Source organism: Hippopotamus amphibius, chromosome 2 (assembly GCF_030028045.1).
Source record: "Hippopotamus amphibius kiboko isolate mHipAmp2 chromosome 2, mHipAmp2.hap2, whole genome shotgun sequence".
Classification (NCBI taxonomy): Eukaryota; Metazoa; Chordata; class Mammalia; order Artiodactyla; family Hippopotamidae; genus Hippopotamus; species Hippopotamus amphibius.
The window spans coordinates 13,830,694-13,858,595 of record NC_080187.1 but is presented as its reverse complement, the minus strand read 5'-3'; the positions used below and the strand labels follow the sequence as shown (position 1 = coordinate 13,858,595).

Here is a 27,902-nt window from a genome sequence, read left to right as displayed (position 1 = left end):
AAAGAGCTTGGACTTTGGGAAGAGAGAGGGTTGACCGAATTAGGGGATCGTGTGGTCAGCTCTGTCGTTCTCAGAGTTCCTTCTGAGCTGATAGGGATGGAAGATGGCTGAGGGGGTTAAGAGGCAAAAGACTGACGCAGCGCAGGCAAGAGGTGATGAGGTCTGAGCTGGGAAAGTGGATGGAGGACAAACAAGAGGGACCCAGGAGTTTGGGGATGGAGGCTCCTGTCTCCAGGAGGCCCTGCCTCCGGCACATGGGGAGGGGCCTGTTGGGACCAGCACTGCTAACAGATGCACTGAATCCAAATCGCCTTTACAAGTACCATTCTGCCCAGGCTGTGGGGACTGTAACTGCAGAGAAGCCAAGCACATCCCCTGGGAGGCAGGAAGGAGGGGAGCAGGCAAGGCCAGCACTGAACAGGGAAGGATGCTCTCCGGGTACACCGGCAGGGGCACGGCAGGCATGGCAGGAAAGGATGTAGGGGGACAGTGGCCCAGGGAGGCATGCAGCCCAAGCTGGAACAAACAGAGCCTGATCTCATCCGCTCACTGAACCCACACTGGGTTCCGGCCCTGCAGGGACCCAGCCAGCGTACAGTGACAGGGTTGGTGTGGCTGGGCTATGTGTCGGGGCACCGGTAGGAGGGGGAGGAAGGGCAGGAGGAGGTGGGGAAGAAGAGGCCAGGGTGGAGGGCCCACCTCAGGGATGGGCTGATCCCACGGGCAGAGCACAGGAACCCAGCTCCAAACGGAGCATCTCTCTTCCAGGAGGAAGGAAACGCCTGCTTTTGCGATCACTTCAATTACACCCTACAAAACAAGCAGCCAATTACCCAAGGGGATAAACACCGTGGGACTTCCTATTAGGCACGAGGGGGTGGCGGAAGTTTCCTATCACTCACTCTACTAATGAAGCAGCCTCTGATTCTTCCTGTTCAATGGCATTGAGAAAAGAGGGCCTGCTCTGTTACTTATTAGCCTCCCGTGAAACGGCAGCCTCATTTCTCCAACACTCACCAAGGGTTGCGGGGCTTCTCAGGCCCTGTCTGCCCTGGAGGGGCTCCTTCTAGACAGCGACCCTGGGTGGCCACCCGGCAACCTGCCTCCAGATGACACGCAAGGGGTGCGGAGGGGACGGTCCTCATCCTGGGAGCTGATATTCACCTATCACCCCAAACAATGTGGCTGGAATTCAGCCTATCGATAATTTTTTTTTCTAAGAGATTCAATGTGCTTGGTTGCTTTGGAACCTGACGACTGCATCCCATTTTGGCAAGGGAATGCTTTCTGGAAACTGACTTCAAGAAATGGTATAACGTTAGAACATTGTCTAAAAGACGCTTTGCTGCTCCCAGCTGCTAACAAGTGTGCGGGGACACATTCACTTGGGTCGTTCGCTGTGAAATCCATTTGCAGCGGCTACAGGGCCCAGGAGACTGGGCACAGGGACTTCAAACTCATTTTCTCACTGTGGACCATCTAGGGACACTGACACCAGATGGTGTGATAGTGTACAGAGCCCTGGGGGACCTGGGTGGCCCCAGAACAGGGAGGACCCACCAGTGGTCTGTGTCTGGAGCTGGATTCACACTCACCGGGGACACAGAGGGGATGGGGCTGTGGAGTTGACCGACTGACCTGGACCAAGGCCTGACCTACTACGTGACCTCCCAGGCCTTGTTTTCCCTCTGAAAACGGGCACAGCATTACAAAACTGCCCCTGATGACTGGAAAACAGAGCTGATGGCACCTCTAAAATGTCCCCATTGGGGAGGCCCTTGTTGCCCATTGGGCTCCTCCTGCCCCTCCCACCTTTGGCCACCTGGCTTGCTTTCTTGCCAGGAAAATAGAGACATTTGTTCTCTTTATAGAAAGACACAGTCTCCTGTCACCTAACAGCCCCGTGTGGGCTCTGCAGAGCTCGGGTACTGCTGGGGCCTTCTGGGCTGGGGAAGGGCTGCAGCCCTGGGTCTGCCCTGGGCCCCCAAGAGCAGGAGGGGAGAGGCGGCGGGATGCGGGCATGCATGGGAGCCCTCCTACGGGGGGGGATGCAGGCTTTACCTCTTGAGGGAGGGGGCTTCTGGCCAGAAGGAACGTCAAGAAAGGATTCACAGAGCGCCCCGCCCCCCCCAAATAACTCGCCAACAGTTGGAGCGATCTTGGATTAACAATCTTCTCTTTGGGTTGAAAAATATTCCTTGGAGGGTGATTCTAAGCCATGCATTTCAACAGACATTTTTTGAGCACCTACGATGTACCAGGCTCTGTGTTGGACCTTGAGGCAACTGCTCCCACCGATTGGAGTGAAGGGGACTTGGATCAGAGACAGGGAAGGATGTGAGGAGGAAGAAGAAAAGCAGGAGAAGGAAGATGTCTGTGCTGGTCTAGGACGCACCTCTGCCACCCATGACCTTCCCCCTGCCCTACACCTGTGAGCATTTTCTGAGTCCTACTGTGTGCCAGGCACGGTGCTAATTAATGCCTTCAAAGACCCTTCATCCTCCTCACTCAGAGCCTGGTGGTCAAAACTCCTCCCAGGGTCCCCAGGGTCCTTTAATGAGGACCCTCCCGAAAGGGCCACATTAACCCCAAATCCAACAGCACTCCGGAGAGCTTGGCTTTGCAAGGGCAGTCTCTTGTCTGCCTGTGGTCAGCGGCCCCTGGACCCTGACTTGCCTGCGGCCATTTTCCAAAGTGCTGCCTTTGGGTGCCTCTGAAGCTTCCCCTCTGAGGAGGGGGCTGCCTGGAGACACAGGTGGACAAGGAAAGGGTCTCGTGGATGGGAGGGTGTGGCTCCCCTTTCCCCGACCTCTGACATCAAGCTCCCACTCACTTTGATCCTTACGCCGTTCTTACCTTCCGTCTCTCTGAAATCCCCTCCTCCCCCGGGGCACCCTGCACTCTGGGCACACGTGGCGAGCACCCCACCCACGCAGAGCTCCAGTCAGAAGCTATGTGACCGGGGGTCTCCTGCTTTGGGGTCAAGGTCAAACAAAATGGGACAAAATGACCGGAGGCTCCTGCCAGCTCTGAGACTCCAGGAGCCTTCCTCGGTCACCTCTTAGTTAATCGTATCTTAATGAATAACAGCGCAGCCATCAGGCAAGCTTGTGAAATCAACGAGGTCGGTCTGTTAACCACACCCACGTAGCACATGATTGGGGGTGGGAGAGTCACGCACGCCTCCTGGATATTTCCACTTCATTTTCACAGAACGGGCGATAGGAAATAAACATGATGTCCCTGGGCTCTAACCATATTGTCTCCGGGGCCCCAGCAGACCCCAGACTAGGCTGCCTTAAGTTCCTTCCTCTCCACGGCTCTCCATCTTGGGGTTGTTGGTGCCCCCTGCCCCAAACACAGCAGTTTTATCCCCGGTTGTGGCTTCCCACGAGCCCAGAATAGAAGAGGCCATCTGTCAAGTTTTGGATATCATATGTCCGCTGAAGGCTTGCAAGCAGGTGGGCCACCAAGAGGCGCTGGGAGGAGGGCGGCGAGAATCAGGCAGCCTCTAGAAGCGCAGCTCAGCAGAACATGGAGTCGATGAGCGGGAACCTCAGGTGGGGATTCTCAGCATCCCTGCCATCTCTCTCCCGGCAGGAAGCCCGGGGGTCTCTTGGGCCCTGAAGGGCTCAGTGGTCTTCTGGGAGGACAGAGCGGCCCTCAGGACAGAGCGTGTCTGGAATGGGAGCGCTTGGGGGTGCTGTTCGTGCAGGGCGGGGGCTGGCCCTCGGCCAGCTGGGCGGCGGGGGCGGCCTCCTGCAGGGTGCCGCTGTGAGGGGGCCGGCTCCCCAGCGTGCCACTCCGGCCACACACCAGGCGCTTCTCGTCCAGCAGGGACAGGTGGTACTCACACAGGTCGATCAGCGAGGCCACCTGCTGGTGGAGGGGCAGCATCTTGAACTTCCTCTGGGCCAGGTAGAAGAAAGCCTCCACGAAGGCCTGCAGGCACATCCCTGTGGACGAGAGACCAGAGTTAGCGGGGGGGGGGGGGGGGGGGGGAGGGAAGTGGGGGAGGCGGTGGGCAGAGGTGGCTGCCCTGGGAAGGCCCGACTCCAACCACCAGGCTCTCTCCCCACGGCTGTCCATTCTGGAAACGAAACGGGGCTGACTCAGAGTGCCTGCCATGTGAAAGGCCAGCTGGGTGTCCACAACCACTTGCAGGCTCAACCCTTAAGCAACCCTGTGAAGAAGGTTCAATGAGCCCTGTTTTACAGATGGGGAAATTGAATCTCAGAGAGGTTGGAGAGAGCTGGGCAAAGTCCAGTGGGTAGATAGCAGTGGGGCTGGGATTTAAACCTAGCCCAAAGCGTTATCCCTCTGCACCACCATCAAACGTTCCCATTAAAAGCCAGTGCACTACTTTTATAATAAGGGAAAAGGGTGAGGGTGAGCCCAGTCCGACGGCAATGTTCTACATCCTCATCGGGGTGTCAGTTACGTGAGCACGTGCGCTTGTCAACAGCCACAAACTATTCCTTAAGATTTGTGCATTTTGCTGTATGTAAATTTTACCTCAAAAAGTTAAATACACCTGAGCCCTTCTCTCTACCCAAAACTATGTTTTGGAAGGTATTAATAGGAGTCCCCATTATGCCCCTGGAATGTTCTTCTTCTACTTTGCCTCATAAACTCCTACTCATTCTTGGGACCTGAGCTGAAAATCGTATACTCAGCAAAACCTCCCCTGAGCCCCAGATTAGATAAAGCCCTGGTACAGGCTTCTTGCACTTTTCTTTGTAGCACCTTTGGAGGCTAGTTCAGGGTTTATTTGTGTGTTTTTTTGTTTTTTCTGTCTTCCCTGCTGGACTGTGGGCTCCCGCTCACCTCAGTCCCTTGGCTGCCGGGTCCCCAGAAGGCGCTCAGTATAGAAGGACTGACTACACGAGTGAATGAATGGATGAAATCGGTGGTAGGCACTTCCCAGTCGTGCCTTTGTGAGGTCATTATTATGATGCCCCATTTACAGGTGAGGAAACTAACAATCAGAGACACTGAGTAACTTCCCTAAGGTCACACAGCCAGAGAATTGTGGCCTAGAAATTCTTTTTTTAAAAAAAAATTTTTATTTATTATTTATTTACTTATTGGCTACGTTGGGTTTTCATTGCTGTGCATGGGCTTTCTCTAGTTGTGGTAAGTGGGGGCTACTCTTCCTTGTGGTGTGTGGGCTTCTCATTGCGGGGGCTTCTCATTGCGGTGGCTTCTCTTGTTGCAGAGCACTGGCTCTAGACACATGGGCTTCAGTAGTTGTGGCATGTTGGCTCAATAGTTGTGGCTTGCGGGCTCTAGAGCCCAGTCTCAGTAGTTGTGGTGCACACGCTTAGTTGCTCTGCAGCATGTGGGATCTTCCTGGAGCAGGGCTCGAACCCGTGTCCCCTGCACTGGCAGGCAGATTCTTTTTTTTTTTAATAAATTTATTTAGTTATTTATTTTTTATTGGCTGTGTTGGATCTCTTTTGCTGTGCGCAGGCTTTCTTTTAGTTGCGGTGAGTGGGGGCTACTCTTTGTTGTGCGCGGGCTCCTCATTGCCGTGGCTTCTCTTGCTGTGGAGCTCGGGCTCTAGACGCGTGGGCTTCAGTAGTTGCAGCAGATGGGCTCTATAGTTGTGGCTCATGGGCTCTAAAGCACAGGCTCAATAGTTGTGGCGCACAGGCTTAGTTGCTCCGCGGCATGTGGGATCTTCCTGGAGCAGGGATCGAACTGTGTCCCCTGCATTGGCAGGCAGATTCTTAACCACTGTGCCACCTAGGAAGTCCCTGTGGCCTAGAAATTCAAACTCTAACTCCCAATTCTTTTAACTAAGTTGTGTTGCATGAAAGATTCTGAGTCTTCCCAAAGTCCTAGTGAAAATTAACCCCGTGGTCCAAATTCATGGGATTCCCTGGGCTCCTTTGGGAAGGTGGCTCTAAAGCATACCAAATGCCACACAGAACCTTGGATGAGGCCTGGCTAATCACACCTTCCCAGTGGCCTTGCTTTCCAGCTCAGACACATTAGTCGCCTGCTCTGTCACTGCTGACAGAAGCCTGGCCTGGAGTTTGTAAATACGGGATTATATATGGACCCTGGGATCTGGGAGATCTTTCTGCGCTGGAAATTCGAGCTGAGAAAAGAAGTTGTTTTTTTTTGTTTTTTTATCTTCTTCTAAGTCCATCAAAGCTTTTTTGCTTAGCTTCTCTTGACTCCAGACACTTTGCAAGTCCCCTGCTTGGTCTTGACAGGCGTTGATAAAGAGAACAGTGACCCTCTTAACGTAAACAGAGGCCTGGTGTGGACAGAGACACAGGCGAATGGAGGCCTCAGCCTACCGTCAGGAGACAGACGTTTCCTAATCACCGACTCTGGGCCAGGCCTCTTCTAGGGTGTGCGTGCGTGTGTGTGTCACAGTCGGTGGGAGGGTCCGGTACACACAGGGTGAAGAGGCCAGGATCTAAAGCCAGAGAAACCCAGTGCAGTCGCAGCCCCCAGCTTCCCAACTGTGTCCTCTCAAGAGCGCTGCTACTCCAAGTGTGGTCGGCAGACGGGTGCTGAGTCCAGGAACTGTGTGTCCCTGGTTCCTGACAAGATAAGGAGATGGGGCCAGAATGTAAATCACCCTCCTCATCAATCACATTGTTTAGTTCAGCTGGCAAATATTTTGTAGCAAGTCTCTCTCTTTATAAAGGAAGCCACACGCATTTACATTCTGGGTCGAGTCTCTCATCCAGGGCTGTAAGGAACAGTTCGTGACTGTGAGTTTGAGTAGCTCTGGGGTCTGCGCCCCCATTTTAACCACAGTCTTGTCAAAATGCAGATGCTGGGGTGGGGCTCGAGACCCTGCATTTCTGACAAGCCTCCCAGTGGTACCCAGGCTGCTAGTCTCTGAAGCACACTCTGAATAGCGAGGATGGAGCACCTTTTACACAACAAACACTTGCTTCCTTCTCTTAATTGGAGGCAGACTGTGATTAGAGCTATAATGCACTGAAAAAATACAATCAGGACTTTTTTTGGAGAAAAAAAGCATGGCTAAATTATGTGGAAGAAGACATTCTAAAAATGAGACATGGGATTTAATGTGTTCTTTTGGCTTGTCTACATTTTCTGATTTTCTATAGTAAACATGTGTACAATTAAAAAATATGCAACAGGGAATTCTAGAGTGTGAAAAGAGGTGATGCAGGAGCAGCTGCTTTTAATTATGAGCCCTTTGCTATTATTTGAATTTGAAGGCATTACTTTGAAAAATACAACACAAACTCTCTACATATATGTTCTACTTTGATTAAAAGGGGTGTGTGTGTGTGTGTGTGTGTGTGTGTGTGTGTGTAGGGATGAAGGGAATGGACATTACTGACTCCTGCATGGGTCATGTACACTATGCCTGGTGCTCTGATCCTCACAACTCCCATTGTGCAGATGAGAAAACTGAGGCCCAGAGAGATGAAAGAAATTCCCTTCAGGTCACACACTGGTAAGTGGCAGGGCTGGGGTTTGAACTCAGGCCTCAGGCACTGCTGATTCTGTTGAGAGTCCCCTGGAGGGCTCATTGGAACACAGACTGCAGCCCCAACCCCAGAGTTCCTAGTTCTGAAGGTCTGAGGTGAGGCCTGAGAATCTGCACTTCAAACACGTCCCCAGGTGGTAACGAGGCTGCTGGTTGGGACCCCACTTTGAAAACCATTCCCTTCCCGCCTCCTCCCACTGCTGAGTTCAGCCTGTTCTTTTTCTACTCCAAAAGCCCATCTGCAGAAACGGGCCTGCTTGCGAAAGGGCCTGCCCCCAAACTGCGAGAAGCTTGACTTTGGGCTAAAAATGTCTCCCTTTTAAGACGCTCTGATTGAAAGCAGACTCAATCAGTTATTTTTAAAAGACTAATGATGGAGCTGGAAAAGCATGAACTTGTTCCAACTTTGCATTAAGTCCTCTCTTGGTTTCTGAGAAACCACACATCCCCGGTGTCTTCCAGCATCATCGCTTGACTGCTAAGGGGGGCAGGACTCCTTTGCCCTCTGCGAGGCCCTGCCCTTCTCTGTCTGTACTGATGGAGTCTGGACCTAAAAGGGTCTAGTGGGCCAGGCCACCAGGGTGGGACTTTGGATTTCCTGCTGAGGAAGATAGGCAGCCGCTTGGAAGTTTCGAAGTGACATGGCCAGGGTGGCTGCTGTGTTGAGAGCAGGTGGCAGGGACACATGAGAAAGAAGTCAGGGAGACCCATTAGGGGGCTACTGCACTGGTCCAGGCGAGGGCTGACAGTGGCTTGCACCAGGCGGCAATGCTGGAGGTGGTGAGGGCTGATGAGGTTCTGGATAGAGTCTGGGGGTCCTGCCTGTGGCTCTGCAGGCTGCCAAGGGGGTGGATGTGGGTGTGAGGGCGACTCAGGGGCCCTCATGAAGGAGGGACTCTAACAGCAGACTGAGGGGACCGGCCTTCCCCTCAAGGCCCGTGGCTTTCAAACATGTTATGCATAAAATCGCCTGGGGACCTTTCCAGATAATGCAGGTTCCTGTTCCCGTCTCCTGGGGCTTGTCTGTTTGTGATGAGGCCCCAGATTCTGCACTTGTAACTGCAGCGCTGGGGATCCGACCCGCGAGGGTGATCAGGAAGCTTGGGATGAACACTCCCTCTTGGCCGTCTCTCGAAGGGCTCTGGAGGAGGCAGTGCAGGAAGGAAGTTAAGGGCATGGTCTTTGAGAAACCTTGTGCTGGGCCCGCCCTGCTCTGGGCAACCAAGAGCTTTTGGGAATGCACAGAACAAGCGTTCTCCTCTGAGTTCCCACTGCCTGCCTTTCTCCACCATCTTCATCTGCTTGGGCTGCCAAATACTGTAACGAAACACACCGTAGCTGGGGTGGCTCAAACAACAGGGATTTACTCTCTTACTTCTCTGGAGGTGGGACTTCCGAGATCAGGGCATCAATGTGGTTTGGTTCTGGTGAGGGCTCTCTTTCTGGCTTGCAGACACCGCCTTCTTGCTGTGCCTTCATATTACAGAGAGAGAGAGAGCTTGCTTTCTGGTGTCTCTTCTTAAAAGGAGATCACTCCTATTGGATCAGGGCCCAACCCTTATGACTTCATTTAACCTTAATTACTTCCTCAGAGGCCCCATCTCCAAATACAGTTATGCTGGGGGTTAGGGTTCCAACATATGAATTGCAGGGGGTGGGGACACGTTTCAGTCCATAGCACCCTGGTCTGTAGCTTGGTTCTGTTGCGGTGCACCCAGTACTTGGGATACTCTCCTACCACTTCCCAAGCCTCTGAGATTACTTGAACTATTTAGGAAAAATGTAAGAAACCCCACCCCTCTTCCCTGCTCCTCCACCAGCCCCGCCAGAACACCCCTCACAGCTCTGATGCAGAGCTGCAAGCATCTCTTTGGTAACGCTGCTTCAGTGAAAGGGAGGAAAGGAAGCAAAAGCACTTCATGTTTGTTGAGCCCTCATTACCTGCAAGCCCTGGGCTAAGAGCTGCACTTGTGTTCTTTAACTGAATGAATCTCTCAGAAATCTCATGAAGCAAATGTTACCATCAATCCCGTTTTATATTCAAGAGAGACTTGTCAAAGTCATATAGCTGGTAAGGTGGCTGACCCTAGAACCATTCCCGTAACTTCTTTACTCTGCTGCTGCTTCAAGGGCCTTCAAAGAGATGGCCAAGTCAGGGTGTTACTTCCAGTCACCTGGAAGGAAGAAAGGATGCTGCCTTGCAGGGAATGAGGGAGGGGCCCCCATCTCTGCTGGATGTCAGAAAGAAGGTGCAGTCCCCTCTGCCAGGCTTTGCAAACAGGCTTTCCCCACCTGCCCCTCCATCCCCACCCCGTGCCTGAGGATAAGCTGCTGAGTGTTTCGTGAAACTCCATTTGGGTTGGTGGGTCTTGCTGGAGAAAGCAGCCTTCGAGACGTTCCAGCGTAGCCATCGGCTCGGCTCTCACTGAGACTGCCACCTGGATACTGGGATGCAGCCCCTGATAGACCGTGGCCTCCTTCTGTCAATCAGCCTGGTGAGGGTGGGCCCACGGGCTCCTGGCCCCAAGCCCGCTTCCCACCATGCCCAGGGAGGGACCCTTGCACACGGGACTTAATGACAGCGCTGGTGGCTGCTCTCCAAAAATCCCAACCACCTACTCTGTGGCTTAAGGATGGAAACAAGAATAATACCTTCCGTGTGCAGAGCCCCTGCCAATTTACAAAGAATATCCGTTTTCTCATCTGGTTCTCAGGGTAAAGTTCAGAAGAGGACGTTCTTACAAGGATTCCCCACTTTCAGTTGAGCAGTGCAGACCCAGAGAGGCCGAGCGGCTTGTCAACGTCCCCCTAAGTGGACGAGGCGGCACTTAAACCCTACCTGACTCTCAAACCCACAGTTCTCTTTCCAACACTGCGTTCTTTCTTAATACCTGACATTTATGTATTATTTTATAGTTTACAGAGCACATTTGCATATATGATATAATTAAATCCAAATCATTGTTGACAGCCAGGGATATTACCCCAGAGTGAATATGAGATATTTTTTATTCCTCTCAAAAATACCTGTGCTTCCTCGCTGGTAATTCTATTTCAAAATATTGGTGTGCTGGGCTAGGACAGCTACTCGCCAATCCCCTTCTCTCGCCCCAACCTTTAAATCTCTTTCTCATTACTCACCTGGAATAGATGTTTCTGTCTGATAGTGAAAATTTTTTTTAAACATTTAATTAATTAATTAATTACTTGGCTGTTGAGTCTTATTGCTGCACATGGGGCTTTCTCTAGTTGCGGTGAGCGGGGACTATTATTCTTTGCAGTGCAAGGGCTTCTCAGTGCAGTGGCTTCTCTTACTGCAGAGCACAGGCTCTGGGCGCACAGGCTTCAGCAGTTGTGGCACGTGGGCTCAGTAGTTGTGGCTCAAGGGCTCCGTAGTTGTGGCTCCAGGGCTCTAGAGCACAAGCTCAGTAGTTGTGGTGCATGGGCTTAGTTGTTCCGCAGCATGTGGGATCTTCCCAGCCCAGGGATCAAACCCGTGTCCCCTGCATTGGCAGGCGAATTCTTAACGACTGTGCCACCAGGGGGGCCCTCATAGTGAAATTTTAAATGCGTAAATATACAAGCTTTCTGTTTAGAATCATTGGTGAGAAATAAAGCTGAGTGATCTCCACTGGAATTAGTTTAGTGGTTCCTATCTGTGCAGCGGGATGTTCCCCACGAGAGCTACGTGGAGGCTGCACCAGCTCCGAGGTGGTTAGTCACAGTGCTCTGTCTTCCCTCTGTCCCTGGGGCGCCTTGTAGCCTGTTCCTGATCTGCGGCTGCACGGCCCCCCCAGGCATTACCATGGTTCCTCCAGGCCTGGGGCTGGGGTCTCAAGGGGCTCCACTGCGAGAGATGAAACCCAGGCAGTTCCTGCGAGGTGGCTTTCGGCTCCGAGGACTAGGGACTGATGGGCTGGTCTGAGTTCCAGCTCTGCCGCGTTCCAGCTGCCTAGTCTTTTGGGAGCCATTTTGCCTCTGGCGGGCTTGGTCTCTTCATCTGTAAAGAGCGGATTTACAAGGCAGCACCCAGAAAAAGCCCAACACAGTGCTTAAAAAGTACCAGTCATCTCCCCACTTTGATGTCTGCCCTCTTGCCTCCTGCCGCCTGGAGTGCTATCATAACGCTGCTTTCATTTTCTTCTTTTATTGCAACAGCCGACCGCTTGTCTCCATGCTAGGCTGTTGCGAGGCCGGGGAGTCTTCGCCCCCATCTCCAGCCATCACAGAGCAGGTATCAAAGAGTGTTAGCGGGAATCAATGAGCTGACCGGCTGGGATTATAGGAGGAAAGATCATGCAAGGGGGGTTAGAGGACCCGGATTCTCTCTACCCTCCGCACTGGCTTTGGGTCAGTCACTCCCCCTCTCCGGGCCTCACTTTCCCCTTCTGTAAAATGGGCAGAGGACTGGGTCATTTCCCGGGATTCCAGAAGCATTAGGAGTGATGGTGGCTTCTGAATGTTTTAAAAATGATAATCATTAAAATCCCAAACCACATTTATTGAGGATGCTCCGCCCGCCAGGACTCACACGGTGCATTTTCCCCAAACGTGCAACCCTGCGAGGCTGGTGTTGCTAATATTCACACTGTGCAGACGAGAGGGCTGACTTGCCACTCGCCCAAGATCACACTGTTTGGAGTGGTGGTGCTGGGACCTCCACCGCTGCTCTATACCACCTTTCCCCAAACCTGCCAAGGCCCACCCTTCAAGGGACAAAAGGGAGGGCCTTGCTCCAGCCGCTCCCCCACAGCTGGGGAACAGAAGTTGCACACGCACAGTCACTGTATCTAAACATTACAGCAACAAGTCACCATCACCTTTGTCTTTGGCTGGACGGAAAAATTACTAAGTGTCAGGAATGAACCATAAATAGAACTTAGAGAAAAATCATTACCCCCAGATGCCCGCAGCACCCGAATCACAAACATAACCAAAGACGAAAGCGGCTATTCCATCATTTCGTTCATCACAGGTCACACCGCTGGCCAGTGCAGAGTGGCCTGGAGGTCCTGCTCCAGTCCCAGCCAGTGTCACCCCTGATCCCACCATGAGGATCAGCTCCCGAGTCACCATCTGGGGAGATGGGCTACGTGGCTGGTCACTGTTTCCTGTACCTCCTTTGTGCTATTCTGGACATTTCTTGTAGGATTAATGGCTCCAACAGATCTTCTGAGGTTCAACACTCATCGCTCGGCAAGTGGTCACAATCTCTGGCTTGGAAAGGACTTCAGAGATCACACAATCCAGGCCCTTACAGGATCACACCACCACTCAGTAAGACAAGTGTATATATCAGACACGCTCTGTATATATCAGGCACCGTGGTGACAGTGCCTCTCACCTCATCCTCAAAACAGGTGCATTTCTCACCCCCATTTCACCCTTTGGTTGTTCACCTGTGTTTAGTGACATAGAGAAGATTTTTCTCTTAGGCTGCTTATTAGTTGGACACGACAGGTTTCTGGGGTGCGGGGAGGTAAAGACGTTCACCCAGAGCCCCACAGACTGGAGGTGGCGGTGGGGACGTGAGCCCGGCTCCATGAATCTGCCCTCCCCGCCCCAGGTTCACGCAGAGATGCAGGGAAGGAGCCACAAGTCACGGGCCAGCAGAAACAGCATGGTTTCTGGTACCGTCTCTCCGGCTTCCTGTAGTTTCCCCATGAGGCGCTGAGGCGAGGATGCCCGCCCTGACGTTGGTGGCGGTGCTCATCGAACCCTCACTTGGCCACCTCCAGTGATGGGGGTCTCATCACCTCCCCAGGAAGCCCCTTCTTGCTGTGTGCTCTCCGCCTCTGAGCTGAAATAAGCAAAGCTTCCCCACTGGCCCCACTTTTCCAGAGAGCAAATCTAACTCTTCTTCCCCATGATGGCCTTGCTCTGAGAGGATCTGTAAGGCGGCAAACTGAGCAGTTCGATTCCACAGACGCTTGCTGACCACCCAGCAGGCAGATGCAGAGCCCAGCAAGCCCTCATCCCTCATCTGATGAAGGGAGGGAGGAGTGGGGAGGGGAGAGTGGGGGCAGGACTGGGAGTAGGTAGGGTTAGAAGGCAAAGGAAGAAACAGATGATTGCCTGGGGGAGGCAGGAACGGTGCAGAGCCTAAGGGAGGAGCGGCAGGTGGTCTGGCATCCGTGCCCAGTGCCCCCAGATCATCAGGGTCTCCCCTCCCCCTGAATTGCACCCATTGGCCAGTAAATGCACCCGGTCTTGCATTAAAAGGCTCTCTTGACATTGCATCCACCAGTCACCTTTCTATCTCTGCTCCCAGCTCAGCCAAACTTCACAAAGGGATGCTGGCTCAGGCACTGTCTCCCCAGCCTCCCCTCTGGTGCCTCAGGTGGCTGTTCCCTACCTTGCCACCAAGCCACTCTCACCAAGTGACTGGCCACCTTCCCTTTCCCCCTTAGCTCACTTGCTCTATGCGTTTGTCCACGTGGAAACTCCCTCCTTGAATGTTCTCTCCCCAGCTTTTCTTCGTTTCTCTCTAGGAACTCCCGGCTCAAGCTCTCCTGTCCTTTGCTGGCTTTGCTCTGTTCTCCTGGGCATGGGGTCCTGCAGGGCTCTTCAGCTCCTTTCTCTCCCAATCATTCACGCCCTAGGCTTTAAATATCCTCCACGAATCAGTGCCATTGAATCATTATTTCCAGGCCCCACTGCTTTTTTGCCACTGGGGTGTCTCATTAGCATTTCAAAGAGCCTGTCAGAAATGGATCTCCAGGTCTTCCTTTCCTGATTCTGCTTTTCCTGACGTCCTACCCACTTAAATAAATTATATCTCTACCCTCCGAGTTGCTCCAGCCGGAAGCCTGAGAGCCCATGCTGAAACTCCTCTGCCACAGTCCCTGCCTCCCCCCAACACCCCAAGAACTTTACACCCTGCTGCCCACCCCTGCCACCCCCCAACCCCTGAGCCCGCAAGGCCGTCGCCCCCCCGGACCCCCACTCAGCCTGCCGGCTGGCTGGTGTCCCCACTTCCAACACCGCATCCAGAATGACCTTTCAGGAACACGAGTCAAGCCGCGAATTCCCCTGCTCTTAGCTCTTCAACAATGTTCAGAACAAATCTACAGCCTTAACGTGCTGCGAGCACACCCGGTAAGATCCAGCCCCTGCCTGCCTCCGCGACTGGGCTGCCCTGCGAGCTGGCGAATCCCCGGCTCTGCTGGAACACACTTTCCCTCAGCCTCTCCCTGCTGGGCGCTTAGATCTCAGCTCCAGTGCTACTTTTCCTAACGGATCTCCCTGACACAGCTCCTACTATAAATTAGGTCTTCTCTGCTATCCTCCTTAAAACTCAGTTATTTCATACAACTCATCACAACATTTAATTACGTGTTTATTTCCTTGTTTCTGAGTTTAGTGTCTGTCTGTCTCTGCTACTGTGCTGTCAGGGCATGGGGCCTGGGGGTCTGTCCTGCAGTGGCTGCACCTGCTGTCACCACCCGTGCCTGTCACCATCCGTGCCTGGCAAGTGGTAGGTGCTCGCTGGCCATTAGTTGACCAGCTTAATGAAATCTACCGGCATAAAGATATGGAAGCCACAGATGAATGGATAAAGGTGTGGTGTGTATATTTACAATGGAATATTACTCAGCCATAAAAAAAGAATGAAATTTTTGCCATTTGCAGCAATGTGGAAGGACTTGGAGGGCATTATGCAAAGTGGAATAAGTCAGACAGAAAAGACAGATACTATATGATATTACTTATATGTGGAATCTAAAAGCTACAACAAACGAGTGAATACAGTGTAACAAAAAAAAGGAACAGACTCACAGATACAGAGAACAAACTAGTGGTGTCCAGTGGGGTGGGGCAGGGAGGCAATATGGGGTGGGGGAGTGGGAGGTACGAACTCTTGGGTGTAGGACAGGCTCAAGGATGGACTGTACAACATGCGGGAGACAGCCCATGTTTTGAAATAACTGTAAATGAAAAGGGACCTTTAAAATTGTATATAATTTTTCAATTTAAAATTTTTAATAAAAAATAAACAAATGATTCTACTGCTAAAAAAAAGAAAAAAAGAAGAAAGAAAAGAAATCTGTAGGTGTAGCGCATGATACACGGTAGGTGTCTGGTAAATGTCAGTCCTCTCCTCCCTTCCACTGCTTGGGTCACGGATGTTATGAGCATGCTTTTAGCATCCACTTAGGGCACAAGGAACCCAGGCTTTACGTCACACGTGTCCAAGGTCAGGTCCAGGGTCTGCCTCCTACGTGGTGCTGGGTGACCTTGGCTCATCCACCTCCCTTCCGGGAGCCTCATTTTCTACCTGCCCTGCATGGCTCTTAGGTGGGTTCAGTGAGAGAGGTTAGATGTAAGGGGCCCAGCCTGGCACATAGAAGAAACCTCATAAATCTGAGCTTCTTTCTTTATTATATTTAGGTGATCAGACAGGCCAAGCTTGGCAGCTAAACAGCCTGCTGTCCTGGAGGGCAGAAGCTCTGAATCTCCATTCCACTGTAGTTGTCTTTTGTTTCCAGAAAATAGGAAATTTGAGGAAAGTTAGGCCACCCTAACTCATCCACCAAATGCAGCCCTCCTCCCTGATCCCCACGTTTGCCCTCCAGTTAACTGGCTGTGCCTTCTAGAATCTGCAGAAGACCAGAGTCAGGAGGCTTACGGGCGGGGGGCACCCACGCTCCAAGAGAACCAATGCCTGTCCTTAAGAAGAGACCCCTCTGAGGAGCTCTGAGGAGCTGGCCTGTCACTTGGAGACGTGATGAGAGGCAGATCAGTGTCAAAAATAAGACAGAGAAGTGAATTTCAACTTGACTTATATTAAGAATGTCACTTCAGAGCACAAATGAGAGAGAAGAGAAATGCTCTTTTATGCGGGAGTTTATTTTTGTCACTTTGTCAGAGAGAAATTGTAGCCCTGAGGGCACTGGAGCTGCACAGAATTACCCAAAACATTAACATGCAAATTGCCTTCTTTAGAGAAGGTAATTTTATTAGTGCATGAAAATATTTCTTTCACTGTACTTAGGAACGGTGCCATGTGGGGGCCAGTTGGGGCCACAGCCAATGAAGAATTAGGGAGAGGCCTGAACTTGGTTAGGATTCTATTACCTCCTTTACTTGAGACCATGCCTAGGACACGCTAGTGTTGCAGCTGGTAACCATGGGTGTACCTAGTGTAGACAGCAAGTGACTTGTTCAAGATCATACAGCAACATGGCAGAAGAAGAGGCAGAGCTGAAGTCGTGTGTCTTGTGTCTCAGGCAACCAGGTGATCAACAGGGGATCATTAGGGATCTTGGAAGTAGCCATGCTGAGAATAAGAAGTGGTGACATTCCATCCAAGCACTCATTCATTCACTCACTCACTCGTCCATTCAGTAAGCTTTCGCTGTGCTAGGCCGGGGCCCCCAGATATGAATCAGACACGGGCATCAGCGTCCATGAGGGCAGGGAGGGAGGGGACACAGACAGACACAAACACTTATGATCCAGCAAGGTGGGGGGGCAGGGCCAAGAACTGACAACACAGAAGAGAGCGTTATTGGCAGGGCGCGGGGCCTGGAAGCTTCGTGGAGGGTCTTGTATATGGGCATTGGCCAGGCAGTCAGGGTAGGGAAGTGGGCTACAGACGGGGAGGCAAGCAGGAGCAGAGGCACGGTAGGAAGCACGTTGGTCTGGTCCACACGGAGCTGCGTGTGTGGCTGCTGCACAGGGTGTGTGGGAGGAGAGAGGGGCTGGCATGGGGGGCTGGGGCTGCGGAGGATGGAGAGGAGGTTGGCCCGGCCCGTCTCAAAGGCTAAAGAGCTCAGATTTTATCCTGCAGGTGGCAAGCATCCCTGACGGGCCTGTTCAGAACAGAACCACGTGCCCTCGAGACTTCAGGAGGGAGGGGGTTCCCAGGCCCTGCAGTGCCAACATGACAGAAGGTTGCATGAGGCTGCACTTATATAAGGCTTCCTCCTCCCTCCACAGACGTGATCAGTGGGGAAGTGTGGGCAGAGACACCCACCTGCTACCAAGAAGAAAGCACCTCAGTCATGTAAGGTCTCGCTGAACACTTGGGGAGCGCACCTTTCCCAGGAGGCTGCCAACCCTCGCCCTGAGCTGATTGGCAGCTACAGCATATGACCGTGGTGGGGCTCTCGGGGAAGTGCTTCCACCGCCCCAGGAGCTGTCTTTTAGGAAAGCTGAAGGGAAAATGTGGCCATTTCAAGCACACACAGAGCTATTGTGGGGATCCTGAGTGAGCACACTCCACCTCCTGGTTTTCCAACTTTAATGGTTTTCAGATTTGGGGCCAGAAAATTCTTTGTTGAGGGAAGGGGGAGTGTCCTCTGCATTACAGGATGTTTAGAGCATCCCTGGCCTCTACCCACTGGATGCCAATAGCGACTTCCCTCTTTCCTTCCCCAGTTGTGACAACCAAAAATGTCTCCGGACATAGCAAAATGTCCCCAGGGGACAGGGTGGGGTGGGGGTGGGGAATCACCTCCAACTGAGAACTGGTCTATCCAGACCTTAAGGAAGACTGATGGAGGTCAAGGATACCTGACCACTAGAAGTCTCCTCAGTCTTGCCACGGTGAGATGCAGGGCACCCTAAGGGCATGGTATCTGCCTTCTCCCCTTTCCCATGGGGCAAAAGATGTAGGAGAGTGCAGCTTTTATCACATGACTGTGCACTGACTGTTTCAAAAAGAAATGTGTCTAAATTATTCCTAGAAAAATCTAGGAACAAGAGCACAGTGAAGAGGTCGAAAGCCAGCAGACAGCAGGTAGTTCAGAGTCTCAGAGTCCCTCATCTGTAAAGCAGGAGGGTTGAATAGATGATCTCTAAGGCCTCTCTAGTTCTAAAGGCTATGATTCCATACCAGTAAGATGAGCATACATTAAAGGATGCTACCAGTGAATACTGAAGTTGGCCCCACGTGAGAGATGATGAACACTGGGCTGGCTGAGGTTTCATCTTGGGTTACTTTTCTTGCTTAGCGATGGGGAACTGATTAGATGGCTCATGAGATTCTCACTTCACTCTCGGGTGAAATGATTAAGCCCAGATTTCACCAGGAATTTCATGGAAAATCTCTGAAAGGGCCTGTATGGTAAACACTTCTAGAATGCTTGTGATTGGTACAGTTGCTCAAAGACCATTGGAGTCTGAAGGAGAAGAATTTTGGCTCTACCACACATCAACTGGGTGACTCTCAGCACATTACTTAACTTCTCTGAGCTTCATCTCTCTTCTCTGTGATCAGGTTGGTGTGAAAAGTTAAAATGTGTAAAGAGGACTTCTAGTTTCAGCTCTGACAAGGAGCTTGAAAGTCATCACTCCCATCCTCACAATAAGAAAAAAAGATAAGAAACTGGAAATCGATGGCTTTTCTCACTTCCCTCAGAGAAATGAGGTCACAGGGCAAACTGCCACCCTGAAAGCTGGACAGACAAGTGAATATGGAGAATCACAGCTGAGATCAGCTTACTGGGAGCAGAAGTTGCTAGAGCCAGTAACTGGTAGGAACACTGGTGATTAAAGAATTGCTGGAGGCTGACTATAGACTAGATTGAGAGTTAGAAATTCCTGGGGGCTCAATCTTAGGGGGTCCCCCACACTTTACCTCCAGAACCCAAACCAGGTTCTCAAGGTGACTACAGGAGAAAAATCCCTCTTGCTTCAGGCAGGGGTGAGGGGAAGGCAATCATTTTTAAATATGCCCAGAGTGTTCTCCATAACAAAGTTCTGTCCTTAAGGGGAACCACTTAAACAGAGGCTTATCTGACCTGAGGGAAGGGCAGTTAGACAACTCCAGACTTGCTCTTCCTGTCTCACATAAGGAAAAAAAAAAAAAAAAAAAAAGGCTAAGAAACACTGCTGAACACCACAGTCCAAGGACTCAAGCACACTGAGAAACTGAGATTTAACCATAAGACTACCAAATGCTCTCTCTCCCCAGCACCTTACCACCACATCAACAGGGCTCCAATATAACAACAGCAGATACAACCAAGAGCTGCAAAACAATTTAAGAAGGAGTTTTTAGGGAAACCCAAAGACAAGTGGGGATTGAAAATAAAACCAAGGAAATGGAAGCCTCTGGTAACTACAGCTGCAGCAAACATTAAATTAAAAATAATGTTGATTAATATGTTAAGGGCTCTGATGGAAAAAGTAGGCAACATTCAAGAACAGATGGGTAATGTAAGGAGAGAGATGGATACTCTAAGAAAGAATCAAAAGGAACTGCTGGAAATTAAAAATACCACAACATGGGACTTCCTAGGTGGCGCAGTGGTTAAGAATCCACCTGCTAATGCAGGGGACACAGGTTCAATCCCTGTTCCAGGAAGATCCCACAAGCCACGGAGCAGCAACTAAGCCCGTGCACCACAACTACTGAGCCTGTGCTCCAGAGCCTGTGAGCCACAACTATTGAGCCCATGTGCTGCAACTACAGAAGCCTGCATGCCTAGAGCCCATGCTCTGAACCAAGAGAAGCCCACGGACCACAATGTAGAGTAGCCCTGATAGCCACAACTAGAGAAAGCCCGTGTGCAGCAACAAAGACCCAAAGTAGCCAATAAATAAATAAATAAATAAATAAATAAATAAATAAATAGTTATTAAAACAAAAAAACAAAAAAATAAAATAAAAAAACCATAACAGAAATGAAGAAAGCCCTCAATGGGCTCAGAAATAGACTAGACATAACTAAAGAAAGAATCAGTTAGCCTGAAGATATGTCAATAGAAATGTCACAAACTTGAAACCAAGTAGAACCCTGTGGGACCCCTGGGCATGGAAGCATTTCTGTCCCCCATTTCTTGTTTGTAGGGAATAGATTCTATGATCGTCCCTGAGTCCACAAGAGCAGATTCAAACCATTGTTAATCAGGGAAAGGAGGAGATGCAGAGACAAGGGAGGAGCAGCCAGGAAACAATAGTGTAGCCTTCGGGCAGGGTCTTCATTCCTCCTCAAGAGATACACATTAACAACATATTTAAGCTCTTATGCAGAACTAAAACCCCCACCAAATGGAAGATGCTAACTACTTGATGAAGCTTTCTTCAGAGAAGATCAGAAGACCACCCGAGGCCAGATTAAAGGAATGCAGGCCCTGCACACACAGAGATCCTTATCAGCAACCCTGCCCTGAACCATTGCTATAAAACTCCTCACCAAAATCCCACAGGTTGGGACACACAGTTTTTCAGGGCACAAGCCTGCTGTGTCTCCCTTTGCCTGGCAAAACAATGAAGCTATTCTTTCCTACTTCACCCAAAACTCTGTCTCCAAGATTTGGTTTGGCATCGAGCACAGAGGCCAAGCTTTCAGCACCAAACTGAAATGCAAAGAGAAAAAAGAATTAAAAAATAACAACAACTAAATGTCCAGGAACAGTGTCTTTGGACATTCTAGAAGAAATGGATAGATTCATAGAAACAAGCAACCTACCAAGACTTAATCAAGATGAAATAGATAATCTGAACAGACCAATTACTAGTAAGGAGATTGAATCAGTAATCAAAAACCTCCCAAGAAACAAAAGTCCAGGACCAGATGAACTCTACCTAGCATTCAAAGAAGAATCAATACCAATTCTTCTCAAACTCTTCCAAAAAATAGGAGATGAGGGAACGCTTCCAAACTCATTTTATGAGGCCAGCATTACCCTGATACCAAAATCAGACAAGGATGCCACAAGAAAAAAAAAAATATATAGGCCAATACCCCTGATGAACATAGATGTAAAAATCCTCAACAAAATATTAGCAAACTGAATTCAACAATACATTTAAAGGATCATACACCATGATCAAGTGAGATTTATTCCAGGAAAACAAAGGATGGTTCACCATCTGCAAATCAGTCAATGTGGTATACCACATTAATAAAATGAAGGATAAAAATCATATGACTATCCCAATAGATGCAGAAAAAGCATTTGACAAAGCGCAGCATCCATTTATGATAAAAGAAACTCAAGAAATCAGGTATAGAGGGAAAGTACCTCAACAGAATAAAGGTTATATATGACAAGTCCTCAGCTAACATCATACTCAATGGTGAGAAGCTGAAAACTTTTCCTCTAAGATCAGGAGTAAGATAAAGATGTCCATTCTTACCAATTTAATTCAACAAAGTATTGGAAGTCCTATCCAAAGCAATTAGGCAAGAAAAAGAAATAAAAGGAATCAAAATTGGAAAGCAAAAAGTAAAACCGCCACTATTTGCAGATGACATGATATTATATATAGATAACCCTAAAGACTCCAACAAAAAACTGCTAGAACTAATAAATGAATTCAGTTAAATTGCAGGATACAAGATCAATACACAAAAATATGCTGCTTTCTATATACTAATAATAAACTATCAGAAAGAGAAATTAGGAAAACAATCCCATTTACAATTGCATCAAAAAAGAATAAAATATTCAGGAATAAATTTAACCAAGGAATGAATTTAACCAAGGAGGTGAAAGACCTGTATATTGAAAACTGTGAGATATCAATGAAAGAAACTGAAGACGAATGCAAAAATATTCTGTACTCATGGATTGGCATAACTGATATTGTTAAAATGTCCATACTACCCAAAGCAATATACAGGTTCAATACAATCAGTATCAAAATCCCAATAATATTTTCAGAAATAGAACAAACAATCCTAAAATTTGTATGGAACCAAAAAAGACTCTAAATAGCCAAAGCAATCTTGAGAAAGAAGAACAAAGCTGTGGGCATCACACTTCCTGATTTCAAACTCTATTACAAAGCTATAGTAGTGAAAACTGTCTTGTATTGGGATAAAAACAGACACACAGATCAATGGAACAGAAGAGAGAGTCCAGAAATAAACCCATATGGCCAATTAATTTACAACAAAGGGGTCACGAATACACAATGGGGAAAGGACAACTTCTTCAATAAATGGTATTGGGAAAATTGGACAGCCACATGCAAAAGAATTAAATTGGACCACGATCTAACACCATACACAAAAATTAATTCAAAATGAATTAAAGACTCGAACCTAAGACCTGAAACTCCTAGGAGAAAATGTAAGTGGTAATATCCTTGATGTAGGTCTTGCAATGGCTTTTCAATCTGACACCAAAAGAAAAAATGAACATCAAGTTAAAAAGTTTCTGCACAGCAAAGGAAACCACCACCAAAATGAAAAAGCAACCTACTGAATGGGAGAAAATAACTGCAAATTATATATCTGGTAAGGCGCTAATATTCAAAACTTATAAAGAACTCATACAACTCAATAGCAAAAAACCCAAATAATCTGATTTAAAAATGAACAGAAGATCTGAATAGACATTTGTCCAAAGAAGACATATAGATGGCCAACAGGTACCTGAAAAGATGTGTACCCTCAGAGAAATGCAAACCAAAACTGCAACGAGACATCACTTCATGCCTACTAGAATGGCCATTATCAACATGATAAGAAATAATGAGTGTCAGCAAGAATGTGGAGAAAAGGGAATCCTTGTGCCCTGTTGGTGGGAATATAAAATGGCACAGCCATTGTGGAAAACAGTATGGAGGTTCCACAAAAGATTAAAAATAGAACTATAATATGATCCAGCAGTTCCGCTTCTGGCTATTTATCTGAAGAAAAAGAAAACATTAACTTGAAAAAATATATGCACTCCCATGTTCATTACAACATTATTTACAAGAGCCGAGATATGGACACAACCTGTGTCCACTGATGGATGATTGGATAAAGACATTGTAACATGAATATTATTCAGCAATAAAAAAGAATGAAATTGTACCATTTGCAACAACATGGATGGAGCTCAAGGACATTATGTTAAGTGAAATAAGACAGACAGAGAAAGACAAATACTGTATATCTCTCTTATATGTGGCATCTAAATCAAAACCAAAAAACAAATTAAAAAACCAACCCAAGTTCATTGGTAACAGAGAGCAGATTGGTGGTTGCCAAAGGTAGTGGTAGTGGGGAGAAATGGGTGAACTGTTTTTGTTTTTTCGTATAAATAAATGGAATTTTTTAAAAAATAATGAAGTAAAGGAGAATGTCTTGGCAAAGTGGGAGAATAAAAAAGGCTTGATATAAAATGGCAATACCAGAAGCAGAAAAAAAGAAAGGGATAGAAGAGATATGTGAAGTGATGATGGCTGAGAATTTCCGAAAGTTAATGAGGGATCCAAACCACAGATCCAGGAAGCTCAGAGAATGACAAGCAGGAGAAATACCAAAAAATTCACACCTATACATATCATATTCAAACTGTAGAAAGCCAGAGACAAAGAGAAAACCTTGACAGAAGCTGGAGGGGAAAAGCATTTTACCTATAGAGGAATAAGAAAAAATTACATCAACATCTCATCTCATGCAAGAAGAGAGTAGAGTGAGATATTTTAAATGTTGAAAGAAAAAAATCCCATAAACCTAGAATTCTGTATCCAGAGAAATTATCCTTCAAATGTGAAAGAGAAATAAAGAATTTCTCAGACAAACAAAAACAAAGGAATTTGTTGCCTATAGACTTGCCTTGCAAGCAATGTTCAAAGAAGCTCTCCAGAGAGAAAGAAAATGATCTAGGTCAGAAACTCAGATCTACATAAAGAAAAGAAGAGCAACAGAAAAGGAATAAATGAAGGTAAAATAAATCCTTTTTATTTTTCTTATTCTTAACTGATCTAACAGATAACTCTTTGTTCAAAGTAATAATAGCAACAATGTGTTGGGTGATTATAGCTTCGGAATAAGTGAAATGAGTAACAGCAATGTTATTAGGGTAGGGAGGGAGGAATTGGGAATACTCTTTCACAAGGAACCTGCACTCTCTGGGAAGTGGTATACAGCACTATTTGAAAGAGGACTTATTAGCTGAAAAAGTGCACTGCAAACTCTAGGACAACCACTAATTTTTAAAAAAGAAGTATACTTGATATATTGAGAGAAAATGGAATCATATAAAATGCTCAATTAAAACCAAAGAAAGCAGAAAAAGAGAAGATAAAGAAGAAACAAAGAATGAGGGAAATAAACAGAAAGCAGTTACTAACATGGTAAATAGTAATCCAACTATAGCAATAATCACTTTAAATGTGAATGGTTTAAATATATTAATTAAAAGACAGAGATTGTTAAAGTGGATTTAAAAAAGCAAAATCCAACTATATGTTGTTTACAAGAAACCCTTTTTAAACATAAAGGCAGATAAAAAGTAAACAGATGGAGAAAGATATTTCATGCTAACATTAACTAAGAAAAAAGCTGGAGTAGCTATATTAATTTCACATAATGCAGACTGTAGGACAAAGAAAATTATCAGGGATAAAGGTGGGCATTATTTAATGATAAGGGGGTCAATTCTCCAAGAAGACATAATAATCCTTAACACATATATAGCTAAAAACAGAGTGTCAAAATATGTGAGGTAAAACAGATAGAACTGCAAGGGAAAATAGACAAATCCACTATTATGGTTGGAGATTTCAACACCCCTCTATCAGTAATTGACAGATCCAGCAGGCAGAAAATTGGTAAGGATATAGTTGAACTGAACAGCACCATCAATCAACTGGATCTAATTGACATGTATAAAATACTTTATTCAACAAGAGCAGAATACACATTCTCTTCAGTTCACACAGAACATTTACCAAGATAGACTACATTCTCAGCCATAAAACACACCTTAACAAATTTAAAAGACTAGAAATCATACAAAGTATGCTCTCATACCACAGTGAAATTAAACTAAAGATCAATAACAGAAAGATAGCTGAAAAGTCCCCAAATATTTGGAGATTAAATAGCACATGTCTAAACAATATAGGGGTGAAAAAATAAGTCTCAAGAGAAATTTAAAAATATTTTTAACTATGTGAAAATTAAAATAGAACTTACTGAATTTTGTGGGATGCAGTGTAAGTAGTGCTTAGAGAGACATTTGGAGCATTGAATGCATACATTAGACAAAATAAAAGATGTTATTTTATCAATTATCTAAACTCCCATCTCAGGAAACTAGAAAAAGAAGAGCAAATTAAATCCAAAGTAAGCAGAAGAAAAGAAATAATAAAAACTAGAGCACAAATCAATGAAATTAAAAACAGGAAAGCAATAAAGAAAATCAATTAAGTCAAAAGCTGGTTCTATAAAAAAAGATCAATGAAACATAGAACTGCCAGGCTAAGCAAGAAAAAAAGATGATTAGACTACTAATTAGTAAGTAAAATTACTAATATCAGAAATGAAAGAAGGTTATCACTACTGATCCCATAGGCATTAAAAGGATAATAAAGGAATATTATGAATAACTTTGTGTCCACAAATTTGATAACTTAGATGACATGGGACCAATTTCTTGAAAGACACAATTCAAAAAACTCATACAAAGAGAAACAGCTAATCTGAATATGCTTATACCTATTAAAGAAATTAAATCAATAATTAATAACCTTCTAAAAAAAGAAAGCACTAGGCCCTGATGGTTTCATTGATAAATTCTACCAAACATTTAAGAAAGAAATGATATCAATTCTCTACAATCTCTTACAGAATATAGAAGCAGAGGAAATATATCCTAATTCATTTTACGAGGTCAACATTACCCCAATATTAGATAATGGCATTACTAGAAAGGAAAACTATGGACCAATATCTCTCATAAACATAGATGCAAAAATCCTCAACAAAATATTAGCAGGTGGAATCCGATAATGTGTAAGAAGAATTATACACCACAACCAATGAAATTTACTCCAGGTACACAAGGCTACCTCAACATTCACAAATCAATTAATGTAATCTATCACTTCAACAGGCTAAAGAAGAAAAGTCATATGATCATATCAATAGATTCAGGAAAAGCACTTGACAAAATCCAGCACTCATTCATGATAAAACAAAACAAAACAAAAATAGCAAAAAACCTCCCACAAACCCTAAAAAGCTACACAAACTAGGAACAGAGGGGAACTTTATCCATTTGATAAAGAATAGCTACAAAAGTCCTACAGCTAACTTCATATTGAATGCTGAGAAACTAGATGCTTTCCACCTAAGACTGGGAACAGGACAAGGATGTCCCCCTCACCACTCCTGTTCAACCTACACTAGGAGTCTTAGTTAATACAATAAGACAAGATGAAAAAAGAAAAGGTACACCAAAAGATTGGAAAAGTAGAAATAAAACTGCCTTTATTCTCAAATGACACAGCTGTCAATGTAGAAAATCCCAATGAATTGACAAACTTTTGGAACTAAGTGATTATAGCAAGGTTTAAGGGTACAAGGTTATTATATAATAGTCAACTGCTTTCCTGTATTCCAGCAATGAACACTTGGAATTTGAAATTAAAAACACATCATTTACATTAGCACCCAAATAAAATAAAATAACTTAGGTATATATGTAACAGAACATATAGAAGGTACATATGAAGAAAGCTAAGAATCTTGAATGACAAAAATAAAAGATCTAAATAAATAGAGAGATATTTCATGTTCATAGCAGGAAGACTCAATATTGTTAAGATGACAGCTCTTCCCAACTCAATCTATAGAGTCAACACATTTCAAATTAAAATCCCAGAAAGTTATTTGGTGAATATTGACCAGCTGATTCTAAAATTTATATGGGAAAGGCAAAAGACCAGAATAGCCAACACAATCCTAAAGAAGAAGAACATAGAGGACTGATACTACCCAACTTTAAAACTTACTATAAAGCTACAGTAATCAAAACAAAATGGTATTAGTGAAAGAACAGACAACTAGATCAATGGAACAAAGTACAGAGCCCAGAAATGGACTCACACAAATATAATCAACTGATCTTTGACAAAGGAACAACGGCAATTCAATGGAGAAAGGACAGTTTTTTTAACAAGTGGTGTTGGAACAAGTGGACATCTACATTAAAAAAAAAAAAAGAATCTAGACACAGACCTTGCACCATTCACAAAAATTAATTCAAAATGGAATAGAGACATAAGTGTAAAATGCAAAACTACACAAGTTTTAGAAGATAACATAGGAGAAAATCTAGGGGACTTTGGATTCAGCTATGAGTTTTTAGCTACAACACCAAAAGCAAAATCCAGAAAAGAAAAAATTGATGTTAGACATTATTAAAATTAGGGACTTCCCTGGTAGTGCAGTGGTTGAGAGTCCACCTGCCAATGCAGGGGACACAGATTTGATCCCTGGTCCGGGAAGATGCCACATGCTGCAGAGCAACTAAGCCCATGTGCCACAACTACTAAGCCTGCACTCTAGAGCCCAAGAGCCACAACTACTCAGCCCACAAGCTGCAACTACTGAAGCCTGTGCACCTAGCCTGTGCTCCACAACAAGAGAAGCCACTGCAATAAGAAGTCCGCACACCACAATGAAGAGTAGCCACTGCTTGCTGCAACTAGAGAAAGCCCATGTGCAGCAAC

At 46.7% G+C, this 27,902-nt stretch overlaps 1 protein-coding gene across 2 annotated transcripts in view; it reads right to left on the bottom strand.

The window, feature by feature from the left end:
• Window positions 1–611: 611 nt before the first annotated feature.
• TTLL11 (tubulin tyrosine ligase like 11) overlaps window positions 612–27,902 on the bottom strand; it is a 248,426-nt gene continuing 221,135 nt past the window's right edge. For both annotated transcript variants that reach the window (XM_057722136.1, XM_057722137.1), the window contains one exon: window positions 612–3,956. In XM_057722136.1, coding sequence (XP_057578119.1) covers window positions 3,664–3,956 — 293 coding nt within the window. In that variant the 3' untranslated portion in view covers window positions 612–3,663. The remainder of the gene's footprint in view (window positions 3,957–27,902) is intronic.